General features: G+C 42.8%; 1 protein-coding gene and 2 long non-coding RNA genes across 3 annotated transcripts in view; 2 read left to right on the top strand and 1 right to left on the bottom strand.

The window, feature by feature from the left end:
• Nucleotides 1-1,061: 1,061 nt before the first annotated feature.
• LOC117184911 (uncharacterized) lies at nt 1,062-1,965 on the top strand. Its single transcript, XR_004470373.1, has 2 exons — nt 1,062-1,367; nt 1,626-1,965. It is a non-coding gene; the product is annotated as an uncharacterized lncRNA (long non-coding RNA).
• A 5,394-nt stretch (nt 1,966-7,359) lies between these two features.
• The window catches only part of LOC6899629 (G1/S-specific cyclin-D2), a 67,629-nt gene continuing 57,598 nt past the window's right edge, over nt 7,360-17,390 (bottom strand). The window contains exon 6 of the mRNA XM_033385271.1: nt 7,360-7,400. Coding sequence (XP_033241162.1) covers nt 7,375-7,400 — 26 coding nt within the window. The 3' untranslated portion in view covers nt 7,360-7,374. The remainder of the gene's footprint in view (nt 7,401-17,390) is intronic.
• Nucleotides 8,952-9,893, top strand: LOC117185160 (uncharacterized). The gene is made up of 2 exons (XR_004470713.1): nt 8,952-9,261; nt 9,520-9,893. It is a non-coding gene; the product is annotated as an uncharacterized lncRNA (long non-coding RNA).

Raw genomic sequence — 17,390 nt, 5'->3', positions numbered from 1 at the left:
AAGGTGAAAGCCATCGCCTGCCAAGACGCTCGCTCTGCGGCCCTCTACATGAAGGCGGTGGCGTCCCTCAAAGAGGTCTATCCAGGGGCGAAACTGGAGGCCGTGAAGTGAGAAGATGTCCCTAGTCGCCCGAGAGCCAGAGCGTGGGTCTCGGCTCAGCCTGCAGAGCCTGAGAAGATCCTCAGGTTACTGCAGGTCTGCAACCCCCACCTTCCTACAGCCGATTGGAAGGTGGCAAAGGTGGAGGATATCCAAGGGCAGAGGCGCCAGATCATCCTCGTCCTAAATGAGGAATCCATTGATCTCCTCGCAAAGTCGGAGTGTAGTGGATTATGGCTACAAGAAGGTCACCATATCCACTTACAAGTCCGATCGCAAGGGCAGGCAAGCGGAGGTCGAGCCAGACCCGGAGTTGCCGGAGATCCCGAAAGAGGGGGCCTCGTGCGAGGAAGACAACCCGGCGTCGGATGCGGCGCCCATGATGTCGGACGACATCTTGGACGACTACGCGTTCGACGAGAGCGACCTAGCCAGAGGACTCACCCACATCGTTGTCGGGGAGGAGCCGGAGTCCCCTGACAGCGATCTAGAAGCAACAATGGTGGAGGCGAGCCTCAGGAATGTCGTTGACGCTCCTGCAGATAAACCTCCACCATTGTAAGGCAGCATGCGCTGCTCTACTGCTCCACCTGGCCAAGGGTGGAGCCGACATAGTCCTCATTCAGGAGCCCTGGATCCTCGGAAACAGGGTCTCCGGTCTGAGGACTTCTGACTACAAGCTATATGTTGTAGTATGTGCATATATTGAGTGTACACTGTACCCAATGGTTAACAATAAATGTATCAGCAACACATTGTTGCAGTACACAAACAAAACCACTTCAAGTGAGCGTGCAATATGATCGCCGCTTATGCGCTAAGCTAAGTCAGCATTCCCACGCTGACCACTTGAAGCATATATATATACACATATGTACATACGGCTCTTGCCCTCTCGATTATGCTGATAAGACAAATATGTATGAAGCCGCTCCGCTGTTGGCGTAACCGGCAGCGCAGCTATGCGGTCTGAGTTATAAGAATAAATTCAATAAAGACATTCTAAAAACCGAAGTCAAACGGCACAGACGTGCCAGTGTTATAATTACAATAGTGACATATTACATGGCGACCGTGACAAGTGTCACGAACATGTAGATGTTCGGAAACAAAAATATGTTAAAATAAATCACATAAAAAAAAAAAAGCGGAGAGCGAGAGAGAGAGCGGCGAGAGCGGACAACAACAGCAGCACCACAGCAGGCACCACTGGAAGCAGCAGTAACATCAAAAAAAATTAACAACGAAATGGAGCGGAACTGAACGCAGTAAGTAGAGTGGTATGTGTGGCAAAAGAGGCGGCGTAGTAAAACGCCTGAGAGCCAGAAGGGCAACACTACTCAAACTGCTAAATAGCAACGATAATTTGCCGTGGAGCACATCTGTGAAATTACACACAGAGCTCGATCACATCAAATTGTTGCTAGCAGAAAAGAAAATGAAAGAGCCAATGCACACAACCACCTACACTGCAATACGAAATATCAGTAAAATATTAACCGTAACTCCACCACCCCAAACGACAGAAATAGCAAAGACCTGCCCGAACGACTGCGAGGGACCTCTACACTCGCCGCATTGCGAGTACACCTGTGCAGCCTGCACCGGTGCCCCAACAGAGAAGCAGTAGCAGCCTGTGCAGCCAGCACCGGCCTCGTCTAGCGCAACAAGCTAGACCCGGAGCAGTGAACCGACAGCGCTTCCTAGAGCGCTCACCGCCAAACAAAATTTTTTTTTCTAAATGCCTGCGATGCATACAACTTAACTGTAAGATCTAAAATTGTAAAATTGAGCGGAATAACATCTGCCCAATTAGAGTGAGGCCTGTAAAGCCACACAAACACTAGGCAGAAAGAAATGTAAAAACTGAAAAAAAATATATATATAAATTATAAATTAATTTCAACAATTAACAAAGAATTTATACAGTAGTATAAAAGAAAAAAAAAAGGAAATTTGTTTTTTGTATATACATATGTCACGAACAAACAAAATAAGTAAATTTGAAGAAAATTTCGAAAATTTTTACACAATGGGTTTAGTAGATGTAAAATCGGTAGATTCGACAGCGAATGTAATAAACAAAGTCGAAGTCAATAACACCGACCTAAAGTTAATAACAATACTTATTGCTATTATTTTCATTATAATCATAGGACATCTATTATATAAATTGTATAAACTACATAATAGATGCATAAAGAAACGCTATCAAAGCCGGGCAGATGACCTGGACAAAATTTAAAACAAATTTATAATGGTAACGAAAATTGGCCAAAAATAAAAGAAAAAGTCCATAACGAATCATGAATAAAAATATATCATTATTTGATTGAAAACCTATAAATGTTTTTGCACATTTGAATAATTATTTTAAAATTAAATGGAATGGCAAAATATTAATGCCGCATTAGTTAAAATAAAAGAAAATTTTGATAAATCATGCAAGAGTCTAGCACAAAATAGGAATATTTCAAACGAAACTATAAGTAGACACGCGACAATATTAGTTGCATGTTTTAACCAAGCTCGTTCCCTGATACACGACAATAAAGAAAAGTTAAATACTCAGCATTGGTCGTATGTATCAAGATTTTTGAATAGATTAAAAACAAATTTAAATAGCATCAAATCAAAATATTCACTAGACATAACTATACCTTCGATTTTGAATACTCCAGTATTAGTCGAGGAAAACACAAACACAGGAGTCCCACCAAAACGACAAGTTTTTGTTTCACGGCTGGCCCCTGACCTCACATCTAATGATGTAACTGCTTTCATTCAAAGCAAAATAAAAGCCGTGGGTTTAAAGGTGGAGAAATTTAACTTCTCTTATGCCAGGGAGATAGCGTCGTTTAAGATAAGCATCTCCCCAACTCAATTTGACACCATTTGCTCCACCAAATTTTGGCCGGAGCATTTGGTGGTGAAGGAGTTTAAGGCTAAGAAGGCCCCCCATATCACTTCCAAATCTTTCCAGCGTGCCACCCTCAACCTCAACTTCCTCTTCCTCAACTTCCCGTCTTGCTCCAACCTTTCCAAAAAACTAACTTCTCTTTTAGTAACCTATCAGAATGTAAGAGGCTTGCGTAGTAAGCTCAGCATTCTTTTCCGGGATAGTGTTGCATTTGCTTCCCACGTTATTGTGTTTACTGAAACCTGGTTAAAGCCGGACATTCTTAGTTCCGAGGTTTTGGCAGGTCGGTACCCAACTTTTAGAAAGGACCGTTCGTCTCGACGTGCAGGAGGGGTTCTAATTGCAGTGGACTCTTACTTCACGTCAGAACACTTCACAGTCCAAGTTCAACAGGAACTGGAATTCCTGTGTGTAAAACTGATTCTTCCCGCTTTCGCTATATTCATTACTTGCTCGTATATCCCACCTTCTTCGGATATTTCAATTTATGAGCAGCACTTGTCCGCTTTAACCGCTGTTGCTTCCTCGCTATCTGATAAAGATCGTATGATAGTTCTTGGTGACTTCAACTTGCCAGGAACTGTTTGGTCTTCGGTAAACGAGTCTAGTATCCTAGTGCCCATGTCACGACATGACTTTGTTGACGGCTTGCTTGACCTGTCCCTGTCTCAAGTCAATCATGTGAAAAATTCCTTGGGTCGATTGCTTGATCTATGCTTTGTATCGGATCCGACCATAGTGTTGTTAACCCGAGCCCTTCCGCTCACTATACCTGAAGACGCCTACCACCCTACTTTCGAGGTGTCGCTAGACATAGGACCAACTGTATCGGATCGGTCGAGTAGACTACCTGAACGTGTCCGCTGCTTTCGTAAAGCCGAGTTTGCGAAGCTTAATAACCTAATTAGGGATTTTGATTGGTCCGCTTTGTACTTGTGCACTGATGTCACAAAAGCCACAAACATTTTTTACAATGCTCTTGGCACATTTTTTGATTCTTGTGTCCCGCTTTCTTGTCCGATTAGATCTGGAAAACCCCCTTGGTTTACCAAAGAGTTATCCAGTCTAAAAAACTTAAAATCAAGACTTTATAAAAAATTTCAAGAAGTGGGTTCTCCTACTTCTCACTCTCGTTATGTAATAGCTCGGTCAAACTTTTCAGTTCTTAATGCTCAATGCTATAAGAACTACCTATCTCGTTGCAGGATACGTTTTTCTCAGGACCCTAAACAGTTTTACTGCTTCGTAAACAGTAAGCGTAGAACGTCCGCACACCCATCCTCGCTATCATTTTGTAATACGTCGGCAAATAATGATCAGGCAATTGCCGATCTTTTTGCCCAGTTTTTCCAAACTACCTATTCTGAGGAACGCTACTCTGGTCAACCGTACCCATACGGATTACCGAGGTCGAACGGCATTTTCAGTCCCTTGTTAAATGAGTATTCCCTACTTCAAGATCTTCGACTAGTTAAGCCGGTGTTTTCACCGGGTCCAGACGGGGTTCCAGGTTGTGTACTCAGGTACTGCGCCGAGGCTCTGTGTGGACCATTGCTTAAACTATTCACCATGTCCATTGATTCATCTTGCTTCCCCCCAATCTGGAAGGAATCGTTTATAATTCCTCTCCATAAAAAAGGTAGTAAGTCTGATGTAAAAAATTATAGAGGTATAGCAAAGTTATCCGCTATTCCCAAATTGTTTGAGAAAGTTTTAACTCCGCACTTGCAACATCTCTGCAAGTCACTTATATCTCCAACTCAGCATGGATTTATAAGGCGGCGATCAACCACCACGAACTTGTTAGAGTTTACCTCTTTCATTATTAAAGGCTTTCAAGGTAACTTACAGACGGATGTTATTTACACCGACTTTAGTAAAGCATTCGACTCTGTAAACCATTCCCTCTTAGCACATAAACTTGACCTTTTAGGGTTTCCGCCCAACCTCCTGAGATGGATTTCTAGCTATCTTTGTTCTAGGTCTCAAAGAGTCCTCTTCAAAAACTCCCTCTCTTTACCAGTAAAGGTTTCTTCGGGAGTACCACAGGGCAGCCATCTAGGCCCCTTACTCTTCACACTCTTTATTAATGACTTGCCTTCAGTAATAACATACTCTCGAGTACTTATGTATGCGGATGATGTTAAACTCTGTGTCCAGTGCAAGGACATTTCATTTCATTCTCGCTTGCAATCCGATCTCAATAGCTTTCAGTCATGGTGTTGTGCAAACTTGTTACACCTTAATGCATCGAAATGCAAAGTTATGACATTTCATCGTTCTAACCCTTTGTTGGCTCCCTACACCCTATTTGGGGGTTCTCTTGAGAGAATTACCCTGGTGGATGATCTGGGTGTTATGTTAGATCCCAAGTTAAAGTTTTCCGAACACATTTCTACCATGGTAAATAAGGCCATGGGCGTGCTTGGGTTTATAAAGAGGTGGTCAAAGGAATTTGACGACCCCTATATAACAAAGACTCTCTATACCTCGCTTGTTCGTCCGATCTTAGAATACGGCTCCTGTGTATGGTGGCCTCAGTACAAAGTACACCAGGACCGTATAGAATCAGTACAGAAAAACTTTTTACTCTTTGCTCTGCGGGGCCTTAACTGGGATGCGGGTGTAAGACTCCCATCTTACTCTAGTAGACTATTATTAGTAAACCTCCCATCCTTAGTTACTCGTAGAAAAATGCTTGGTGTGATATTTATGCACAACTTGATCAGGGGTGACATAGACAGCCCTGATCTGTTGAGCCGCATAAACTTCACGATTCCTATTAGACTGACTAGAAACTTTATACCGTTGTTCCTTCCACTTTGTATATCGAATTATTCCTTGCATGAACCGTTTAGGGTCTTATGCTCGGACTATAATTCCCTCTACCATATTATATCCTCCACTAATTCTCTTCCTCTTATTAAATTACTAATCCTTACACACCTTTCTAGTAATTAGTAATTGTAGTGGTATTTGTATTTTGTATTTTATTGCATGCTTAATTTCTTAATAAGTTTAGTGCTAATTTTCCTCGAAGGTTAGTCTAATATCTATCTTTCTTGCATGCTCGCGTTTGGTTCGGCTACGCACCGCGCGTCATGCGGCAGCGCCCCTCGGTCGGTTGGGCGGGAGGAGGGCTGCGTTTTGCCTGGGATCCGCGCGTAACAGCCTTCTGCTGGTGTCACACGGGCCACTTGACGGTGCAGTAATTGCATCGCCTCTTGTTAGATGCAGTCATTGCATGTCAACGTCCAATATATTTAGAGGGCGAATCTGAAATCGCAAGCGGTTCAGATACACATATAAAAGAAGAAGACCTAGGCGACCTTACGATACCAGCGGTAATCACACTAACCAATCTAGTTGATTCTGAATCAGAGTCTATTACTGAAGTAAAAACTCTAAAAATGGCCATGTCACAACTAGAATTTCTTAAGCTAGCCGCTTCACTCATACCTGAGTTTAGTGGAAAGCCTGAGAATCTACAAAGTTTCATTGATGCTCTTAGCTTAGTGGATTCACTTAAGGGAACACATGAAACTACAGCAGTCAACCTAATAAAAACTAAACTCAAAGGCCATATTCGAAACTAAAATAAAATAAAATGAAGATAGCCGATGCATTGTCACGGATAACAACATCTGAACTAAAAGACATACAAAATAAAGTTTCATCAGGTCTTCTGGTGTCTGCATATGTAGTATAGAGAAAAATATTTTTTAACAATTTTTTTACAGTCGGCCCGGTTCAGCGCATTTTATCATAATTTATTGTACCAATACGTTGTATTAAATGTAATTCGTTACATAATTACCCATACTAATAAATCGGTATGTATATATAAATGGAGTAAAAAAATTTACGGGATCTCATAAATTGAGAATGGCTGAGCCGATTTGTCTCATTTGGTTTTCAGCTGTTTAAATTTTCCAGGAGAAGGTTTATACAAAAACACTCCCGAAAAAATGTATTTTTTATTTTTTTTTTTAATACTAGCCGTAGTAGCCGTATTAGCGGGGAATCCATTGCCATAGTCGGAGATCAGGTCAAAACTCTTTATATTCTCCATCAAGAAACAATCAACTGAGTTGTCTACATTTCTTATCCGTGCAATCACAATGAGCGCCACAGCAAAACGAAGCAGGGCCGGCTAGTTAAACAACAAAAATCGAAGTATAGAGGCCATATAAAGAAAATTCCGTTTTGTATAAATAGACTTAAAAAAAAATTTAATAACGTCAATTATTATGTAGTCTTCTTTTTTATGTGTAATTTAATTTACAAGGACTTGGAGGAAACTAATATATATTTAAATGCTAATATTTAGTATATTGGCTCAAAAAATACTTTTCTCAAAATTGTATGTCTTGTAACTCATTTTTATTAGGCCGTCAGCCCTGTAGCCATTTGCTACAGGGGGACAAACGGATGACGGGTCGGCTCGCACAACTGTGAACTCGGAACTGAGGCTCAGCCGCTCCGGTTGGTAATACCCGGTGCGGTCTGCATCTCACACCCCCCTAGGACACAGAGGGTTTCGAGCGAACCGTCACCCGCCGTAACTGTGCACACCGGTGGAAGTGCGACTATACTCTCCCCGTGAGGGCGGTTGGAAACAGGTCCTAGCACGGTCATGTCTCTGCTAGGATGCTGGCGAATGGTAGTCGGGCGGAGAGAAGAAACCTCTCAGTGAAATTACCCCAATCCAAGGTGACACTGTTATATGCCGAGGGATGCATGGCCGGGGGGGTGCCCGGTCGCTAATATGCGGACTCTGCATACCTGCCGACCTCCAGTTTAAATCAGGCTTCCCGTGGCAAGCGAGCTATGCCTCGGGTGACCATCCCCTTCCCGCCTACTCGTGGGAACTACTATGTCAAACACTCAAAATATAAAAACCAACAAAACCGCAAAGGAGCTCGGTACTCCTCTTAAAGTACCGGAGGGACAAGCCAATCCCTCTACACCAGCGCCTGGGAAACCGGGTCCAAAGAAGACGGGGAAGGAGACTGACTGGGTCTCGGCTCAGCCTGCAGAGCCTGAGAAGATCCTCAGGTTACTGCAGGTCTGCAACCCCCACCTTCCTACAGCCGATTGGAAGGTGGCAAAGGTGGAGGATATCCAAGGGCAGAGGCGCCAGATCATCCTCGTCCTAAATGAGGAATCCATTGATCTCCTCGCAAAGTCGGACGGTGTAGTGGATTATGGCTACAAGAAGGTCACCATATCCACTTACAAGTCCGATCGCAAGGGCAGGCAAGCGGAGGTCGAGCCAGACCCGGAGTTGCCGGAGATCCCGAAAGAGGGGGCCTCTTGCGAGGAAGACAACCCGGCGTCGGATGCGGCGCCCATGATGTCGGACGACATCTTGGACGACTACGCGTTCGACGAGAGCGACCTAGCCAGAGGACTCACCCACATCGTTGTCGGGGAGGAGCCGGAGTCCCCTGACAGCGATCTAGAAGCAACAATGGTGGAGGCGAGCCTCAGGAATGTCGTTGACGCTCCTGCAGATAAACCTCCACCATTGTAAGGCAGCATGCGCTGCTCTACTGCTCCACCTGGCCAAGGGTGGAGCCGACATAGTCCTCATTCAGGAGCCCTGGATCCTCGGAAACAGGGTCTCCGGTCTGAGGACTTCTGACTACAAGCTATATGTTGTAGTATGTGCATATATTGAGTGTACACTGTACCCAATGGTTAACAATAAATGTATCAGCAACACATTGTTGCAGTACACAAACAAAACCACTTCAAGTGAGCGTGCAATATGATCGCCGCTTATGCGCTAAGCTAAGTCAGCATTCCCACGCTGACCACTTGAAGCATATATATATATACACATATGTACATACGGCTCTTGCCCTCTCGATTATGCTGATAAGACAAATATGTATGAAGCCGCTCCGCTGTTGGCGTAACCGGCAGCGCAGCTATGCGGTCTGAGTTATAAGAATAAATTCAATAAAGACATTCTAAAAACCGAAGTCAAACGGCACAGACGTGCCAGTGTTATAATTACAATAGTGACATATTACATGGCGACCGTGACAAGTGTCACGAACATGTAGATGTTCGGAAACAAAAATATGTTAAAATAAATCATATAAAAAAAAAAGCGGAGAGCGAGAGAGAGAGCGGCGAGAGCGGACAACAACAGCAGCACCACAGCAGGCACCACTGGAAGCAGCAGTAACATCAAAAAAAATTAACAACGAAATGGAGCGGAACTGAACGCAGTAAGTAGAGTGGTATGTGTGGCAAAAGAGGCGGCGTAGTAAAACGCCTGAGAGCCAGAAGGGCAACACTACTCAAACTGCTAAATAGCAACGATAATTTGCCGTGGAGCACATCTGTGAAATTACACACAGAGCTCGATCACATCAAATTGTTGCTAGCAGAAAAGAAAATGAAAGAGCCAATGCACACAACCACCTACACTGCAATACGAAATATCAGTAAAATATTAACCGTAACTCCACCACCCCAAACGACAGAAATAGCAAAGACCTGCCCGAACGACTGCGAGGGACCTCTACACTCGCCGCATTGCGAGTACACCTGTGCAGCCTGCACCGGTGCCCCAACAGAGAAGCAGTAGCAGCCTGTGCAGCCAGCACCGGCCTCGTCTAGCGCAACAAGCTGGACCCGGAGCAGTGAACCGACAGCGCTTCCTAGAGCGCCCACCGCCAAACAAAATTTTTTTTTCTAAATGCCTGCGATGCATACAACTTAACTGTAAGATCTAAAATTGTAAAATTGAGCGGAATAACATCTGCCCAATTAGAGTGAGGCCTGTAAAGCCACACAAACACTAGGCAGAAAGAAATGTAAAAACTGAAAAAAAAAATATATATAAATTATAAATTAATTTCAACAATTAACAAAGAATTTATACAGTAGTATAAAAGAAAAAAAAAAAGGAAATTTGTTTTTTGTATATACATATGTCACGAACAAACAAAATAAAAAATTTAAAACAAATTTATAATGGTAAGGAAAATTGGCCAAAAATAAAAGAAAAAGTCCATAACGAATCATGAATAAAAATATATCATTATTTGATTGAAAACCTATAAATGTTTTTGCACATTTGAATAATTATTTTAAAATTAAATGGAATGGCAAATTATTAATGCCGCATTAGTTAAAATAAAAGAAAATTTTGATAAATCATGCAAGAGTCTAGCACAAAATAGGAATATTTCAAACGAAACTATAAGTAGACACGCGACAATATTAGTTGCATGTTTTAACCAAGCTCGTTCCCTGATACACGACAATAAAGAAAAGTTAAATACTCAGCATTGGTCGTATGTATCAAGATTTTTGAATAGATTAAAAACAAATTTAAATAGCATCAAATCAAAATATTCACTAGACATAACTATACCTTCGATTTTGAATACTCCAGTATTAGTCGAGGAAAACACAAACACAGATTTAGAGGGCGAATCTGAAATCGCAAGCGGTTCAGATACACATATAAAAGAAGAAGACCTAGGCGACCTTACGATACCAGCGGTAATCACACTAACCAATCTAGTTGATTCTGAATCAGAGTCTATTACTGAAGTAAAAACTCTAAAAATGGCCATGTCACAAATAGAATTTCTTAAGCTAGCCGCTTCACTCATACCTGAGTTTAGTGGAAAGCCTGAGAATCTACAAAGTTTCATTGATGCTCTTAGCTTAGTGGATTCACTTAAGGGAACACATGAAACTACAGCAGTCAACCTAATAAAAACTAAACTCAAAGGCCATATTCGAAACTAAACTAAAATAAAATAAAATGAAGATAGCCGATGCATTGTCACGGATAACAATATCTGAACTAAAAGACATACAAAATAAAGTCCTGAAAGTCACTACCAGGTATCAAAGTAGACAAAAATTCTGCGCAGAAAACAACAAAGTAGAGATGCCAAAGCAATCTACCGAAACAGCTTCTCAGCCCAACGTATACGAAGTCATTAATAATGATGAAGTACGTAAAGTAGTGACCTTGCATATAAAAGATATGCTATGTTTCTTTAAACATGGTAAGAAAATTATAGCAAGAATTGATATTGGAGATTTATATACTAATAATGGAAATATTGACTTAGGACAACTATTTCCAAGGCTAGAAAAAGAAGCCGGTATATTAAAAATCAGTCAATTGAAAATGGTACCGTGGGAAAATATCTTTGAAAAGGTTTCAATAGATAATTTCAAAATTATGGGCAATAAAATATTGAAAACATTGAGAGTAGCGCTACTCAACCCGGTGACCACATTAACAAATGTTAAAGAGAAAGAAGCTATATTGTCTACACTACACGATGATCCAGTACAAGGTCACACAGGCATTGCAAAAACCTTGGCCAAGGTCAAAAGACATTATTACTGGAAAGGTATGACTCGCGATATAACAGAGCACATCCGGAAATGTCAGAAATGTCAAAAAGCAAAAACAACAACAAATATAAAGACCCCTTTAACAATTACAGAAACCCCGATGAAGGCTTTTGACAGAGTGATAGTGGATACAATTGGTCCACTACCCAAGTCAGAAAAAGGCAATGAATATGCAGTCACGCTCATATGTGACTTGACTAAATATCTAGTTGCTATACCTGTGGCAAATAAAAGCGCAGCAACCGTTGCAACGGCAATATTTGTATCATTTATTCTCAAGTACGGTCCAATGAAGACGTTCATTTCGGACATGGGAACGGAATATAAAAATTCAATTATAAACGATTTGTGCAAATATTTAAAAATAAAAAATATAACATCAACTGCACACCATCATCAAACTGTTGGAACAATAGAAAGAAGCCACAGAACATTTAACGAATACATACGATCCTATATATCAGTAAATAAAACTGATTGGGACGTATGGCTTCCATATTTTGTTTATTGTTTCAATACAACTCCCTCTATGGCACATAATTATTTTCCATATGAGTTAGTATTTGGTAAGACTAATAATCTACCAAAATATTTTGATAGCATAAGTAATATAGAACCTATATATAACATAGAAGACTACGCTAAAGAAAGTAGATATAGATTAGAAGTAGCATACAAAAGAGCAAGAAATATGCTCGAGTTAAATAAACAGAAAAATAAGGAATTATATGATTTAAACACTAGGAACATAACGCTTTCAATAGGAGATAAAGTTCTACTAAAAAACGAAGTAGGCCATAAGCTAGATCTTAAATACACAGGGCCCTATATAGTTGAAAAAATCGAAGATAATGATAATATAGTTATTTCCGGAAATAAGAATAAAAAACAAACAGTTCACAAAGATAGGTTAAAATTTTTTAATTCATAACAGACACAAAATAAAATAAAATAGAATACAAAAAAAAAAAGAGAAAAAAAAATTTAATTATACAAGATGTGCAAAAAGATATGTATACACAAAAAAAAAAAAAAAAAACTTAAATACATTACAAATACAAAAAATTTTCAAATCAAAATTTTTGTATATATATAAAATAAATTTAAGTAAAATAACTACATTTAATTACGTTATTTTTCAAAAGGAGGGAGATGTAGTATGTGCATATATTGAGTGTACACTGTACCCAATGGTTAACAATAAATGTATCAGCAACACATTGTTGCAGTACACAAACAAAACCACTTCAAGTGAGCGTGCAATATGATCGCCGCTTATGCGCTAAGCTAAGTCAGCATTCCCACGCTGACCACTTGAAGCATATATATATATACACATATGTACATACGGCTCTTGCCCTCTCGATTATGCTGATAAGACAAATATGTATGAAGCCGCTCCGCTGTTGGCGTAACCGGCAGCGCAGCTATGCGGTCTGAGTTATAAGAATAAATTCAATAAAGACATTCTAAAAACCGAAGTCAAACGGCACAGACGTGCCAGTGTTATAATTACAATAGTGACATATTACAATGTAGCTGAAACCGCAAGTAAAATTCGTACCTGCATTCTTGCAAAAAGAGAGTTGCACTTATTTTTGCTCCCGAATTTCAGCAATGAAGACCACACCGCAGTGAGCCTCGAAGGCCAGGAGCGCTCACTGAGGATCTGCTCCGCATACATGGGGCATGAACAACCAGACCCCCCTCCACACGCGCCTCTCCGGGCTTTAATCGCAGACTGCTCGGCCAAGGACATCGGCCTAATTGTGGGGTGTTATGCCAATGCACATCACTGTCAGTGGGGAAGCACTGACACAAACGAAAGGGGTGAGTACCTTTTTAGTTACTTACTGACCACTCAGATGGTCTTATTAAGCCGGGGTAGTGATCCCACCTTTATCATTAATAACCGCAAGGAGGTCCTCATGAGATACAGCGTAACATTATATCCTGGAGGGTCCTGGAAGAGCACTCCTTCTCGGACCAGAGGTACGTGGTAACTGTCTTCTCCTTCTCAGTACCGAAGCCAGTCCGATTCCGGAACATCAGGCGGACAAACTGGACTCGGTACTTTGATTGCCTCTGTCGTGTTCTCCCTGAGCCCCCATCTGAGGAGGAGTTCTTCACGGAGGCCACGACTCGTCTTCTTAAGATCTTTACCGACGCCTGCAATACGGCGCTCGACAAAGCATGCCCCTCTGGCATGGAGAGGCGACATAGAAGGCGCCTTTAACAACATCCTTCCGACCGCCATCACGGGCGCACTGACGGATCTGGGCGTTGACTCCAGGACGGTGAGCCTGATCGATCAGATGCTACAATGCAGGACGGTTGAGGCATCACTGGGGACGTCAACGTGTACCAGATTTGTCAGCAGAGGCACACCGCAGGGCTGAGTCCTCTCGCCTCTCCTATGGAACGTGGCAGTGAACACACTGCTGCGGGAGATAGAGGGGGGTGGCTGCCGTGTGGTGGCGTACGCGGACGACGTTGCCATAGCATTCTCCGGAAAATTTCCGCAAACGTTGTGTGAGTGCATGACAAGTACTCTCACGAAAATGTCGAAATGGGCAGACAAATGCGGATTAGGCGTCAACCGGCACTGATTCTCCCAAGACTATGTGGCGAAACGCTAGTCTTCAGCAACAACGCGAAGTATCTTGGCCTAATCCTATATAGAAAGCTCGATTGGAAATTGAGCATAGAGGATAGAGTAAAGAAGGCCACTGTGGCCCTCTATACTTGCAGGAAAGCCATCGGACTAAAATGGGGAATGACCCCCTATATAGTTCGGTGGCTCTACACCGCCATCATACGACCAATCATGCTCTATGCAGTGGTGGTATGGTGGCCAGCCTTGGACAAAAGGACAGGCCTCAATAAACTCAGCAGAGTTCAACGCATGGCAGAGCTATGCATAACTGGCGGGCTACGCACTACTCCAGGGGAAGCCCTGGATACTGTGCTGGACCTCCTCCCTGTGGATCTCATGGGAAAGAAGGTGGCACCACTTTCCGCCCTCCGAATGAGAGAAGCCAGACTGTGGAAAGCATCCGCGGTTGGGCACTCGGGAATTCTGATGAGACTCCCGCAATTACCAGAGAGGACAGATTACTGTATCCCCAGTGATCACCTCTCGACGCCCTTCCAGGTATCAATCCCATCTAGGGAGGACTGGGAGATGGGCGAACCAGGACCTGCAAATGCGGTCCACTTCTACACTGATGGCTCAAAGCTAGACGGCCGCGTGGGAGGCGGAGTCTACTGCAGCGAGCTGAACATCAGTCATTGCTTCAGGCTCCCGGATCACTGTAGTGTGTTCCAAGCGGAGGTTGAAGCCATCAAGGAGGCCATTTCGATCGTCTCCAAACTACTCCTAGATACGCACTTAGTGTGCGTCTTCTCGGACAGCCAAGCAGCTATCAAAGCTCTAGGCTCAATATCGTCGAGCTCAGCGACTGTAAATGACTGCCGCAGGTCTCTGCACGAGATCGCAGAGCAGTTAGATCTCTTCCTTATATGGGTCCCCGGCCACAGGGACATCGAGAGGAATGACGCCGCCGACGAGCTAGTCAGGCAGGGTACTACGATTCCTCTCATATCGGAGAGGGAGCAAGTAGCGATGCCCTTGGCTACGTGCAGGCTCCTAACGCACGAATTGTTCGAGCAAAATGCCAATAGGAGATGGCAGCAAACCGTTTCCTGTAAAGTCTCAAGATTGATATGGCCATATCGATCGAAGAAGCGCTCAGCAGAGCTGTATAAACTCAGCAGAGCACAGTGCTCTGCAGTTACTAGAGCCATTACGGGACACTGGCAGATCGGCACTCACGCCTCTAGACTGTCAATCCCTCATAACGACTTCTGCAGGAGTTGTCGCGACGAGGAGGAGGAGGAATCGGTCCCCCACTTCTTCTGCCACTGCCCAGCCCTTGGAAATCGTCGTCTTCGTATTCTCGGGGCCGCTTTCCTCACGGACATTTCGGACCTGTCCGTAATCAAACCAGGGACCTTGTCCAAATACATCCAAGCCACCGGATGGGACTGCCCTTAACCTGCAGTAGTATGCTCTCACGGTTCGGGCAACGTGAAGGGGCACATGCCCATGCGGCAACACAACGGACCTGTTTATAGGTCCAAGTGAGCTTGGGGGCGGGAAGCTGTTATCCCCCCATGGCCATGGGCGTACTTCGGTTTATAAAGAAGTGGTCAAAAGAATTTGACGACCCATATATAACAAAGACTCTCTATACCTCGCTAGTTCGTACAAAGTACACCAGGACCGTATAGAATCAGTACAGAAAAACTCTTTACTCTTTGCTCTGCGGGGCCTTAACTGGGATACGGGTGTGAGACTTCCATGTTACTCTAGTAGACTGCTATAAGTAAACCTCCCATCCTTAGTTAGCCGTACGAAAATTCTTGGTGTGATTTTTGTGCACAACTTGATCAGGGGTGACATAGACAGGCCGCATAAACTTCACGATTCCTATTAGACTCACTATAACTGTTATAGCGTTGTTCCTTCCACTTTGTAGATCGAATTATTCCTTGCATGAACCGTTTAGGGTCTTATGCTTGGATTATAATTCCCTCTACCATATTATTTCCCTCACTAAATCTCTTCCTCTTATTAAGTTACTCACACACCTTAACCTTACACACCTTTCTAGTCATTAGAAATTGTAGTGGTATTTGTATTTTGAATGCATGCTTAGTTTCTTAATTAGTGAAGTGAGTCTGACCAACTTAAATTTTTCATGTTTTTATACCCGATACTCAAAATGAGTATTGGGGTATATTAGATTTGTGGTGAAAGTGGATGTGTGTAACGTCCAGAAGGAATCGTTTCCGACCCAATAAAGTATATATATTCTTGATCAGCATCAATAGCCGAGTCGATTGAGCCATGTCTGTCTGTCCGTCTGTCCGTCCGTCCGTCTGTCCGTCTGTCCGTCCCCTTCAGCGCCTAATGCTCAAAGACTATAAGAGCTAGAGCAACGATGTTTTGGATCCAGACTTCTGTGATATGTCACTGCTACAAAAATATTTCAAAACTTTGCCCCGCCCACTTCCGCCCCCACAAAGGGCGAAAATCTGTGGCATCCACAATTTTAAAGATACGAGAAAACTAAAAACGCAGAATCGTAGAAGATGACTATATCTTACAGAGTGCCAAATCTGAACCAGATCGTATAATTATTATAGCCAGAATCACGAAAACAATTTCACTCTTTCTCGCTCTGTCTCACTCTAACACACAGGTTTCATGGTCGGTTTTGCCAATTGCAAAATATGAGTTCAAGGATCTGAGAACCCATAAGAGCCAGAGCAACCAAATTTGGTATCCACACTCCTGTGATATCGGACCTTGACCGTTTCCTGTCCAAATTTCGCCACACCCCCTTCCGCCCCCGCAAAGGACGAAAATCTGAGGCAACCACAAATCTCAGAGACTATTAAAGCTAGAGTAACCAAATTTGGTACACACACTCCTTTAAGATGTCACTATAAAACGTATATCTCAGAATTTCGCCCCACCCCCATCCGCCCCCACAAAGGACGAAAATCTGTTGCATCCACAATATTGCAGATTTGAGAAAACTAAAAACGCAGAATCATAGATAATGACCATATCTATCCGGTTGCTGAATCTGGATCAGATCAGATCATTTTTATAGCCAAAAGGAACAAATCAATTTGCAGTGGCTACGCAGCGCCCGACGTCACGCTCAGACTGATTTTCTGTCTCTCTCGCACGCACTCTTTGTCTGTCGTTTTATATTAGCGGCGCTGCCGGAGGAGAGCCATACTGACTTAGTATCGGGTATAACTGTAGAGTTGCGGTGTCCGCAGCAACTCACAACGTTCCCCCTCGTTTTTACTAGACTAGAAGCTATTTTTACAAAAAATAATCATGACCATAGCGATAAGCCTTCCTTATATTTTCGGATACCTTTATTTT

Source organism: Drosophila pseudoobscura, chromosome X (assembly GCF_009870125.1).
Source record: "Drosophila pseudoobscura strain MV-25-SWS-2005 chromosome X, UCI_Dpse_MV25, whole genome shotgun sequence".
Lineage (NCBI taxonomy): Eukaryota > Metazoa > Arthropoda > Insecta > Diptera > Drosophilidae > Drosophila > Drosophila pseudoobscura.
The sequence above is the reverse complement of the archived record's forward strand: the minus strand, read 5'-3'. Positions and strand labels throughout refer to the sequence as shown.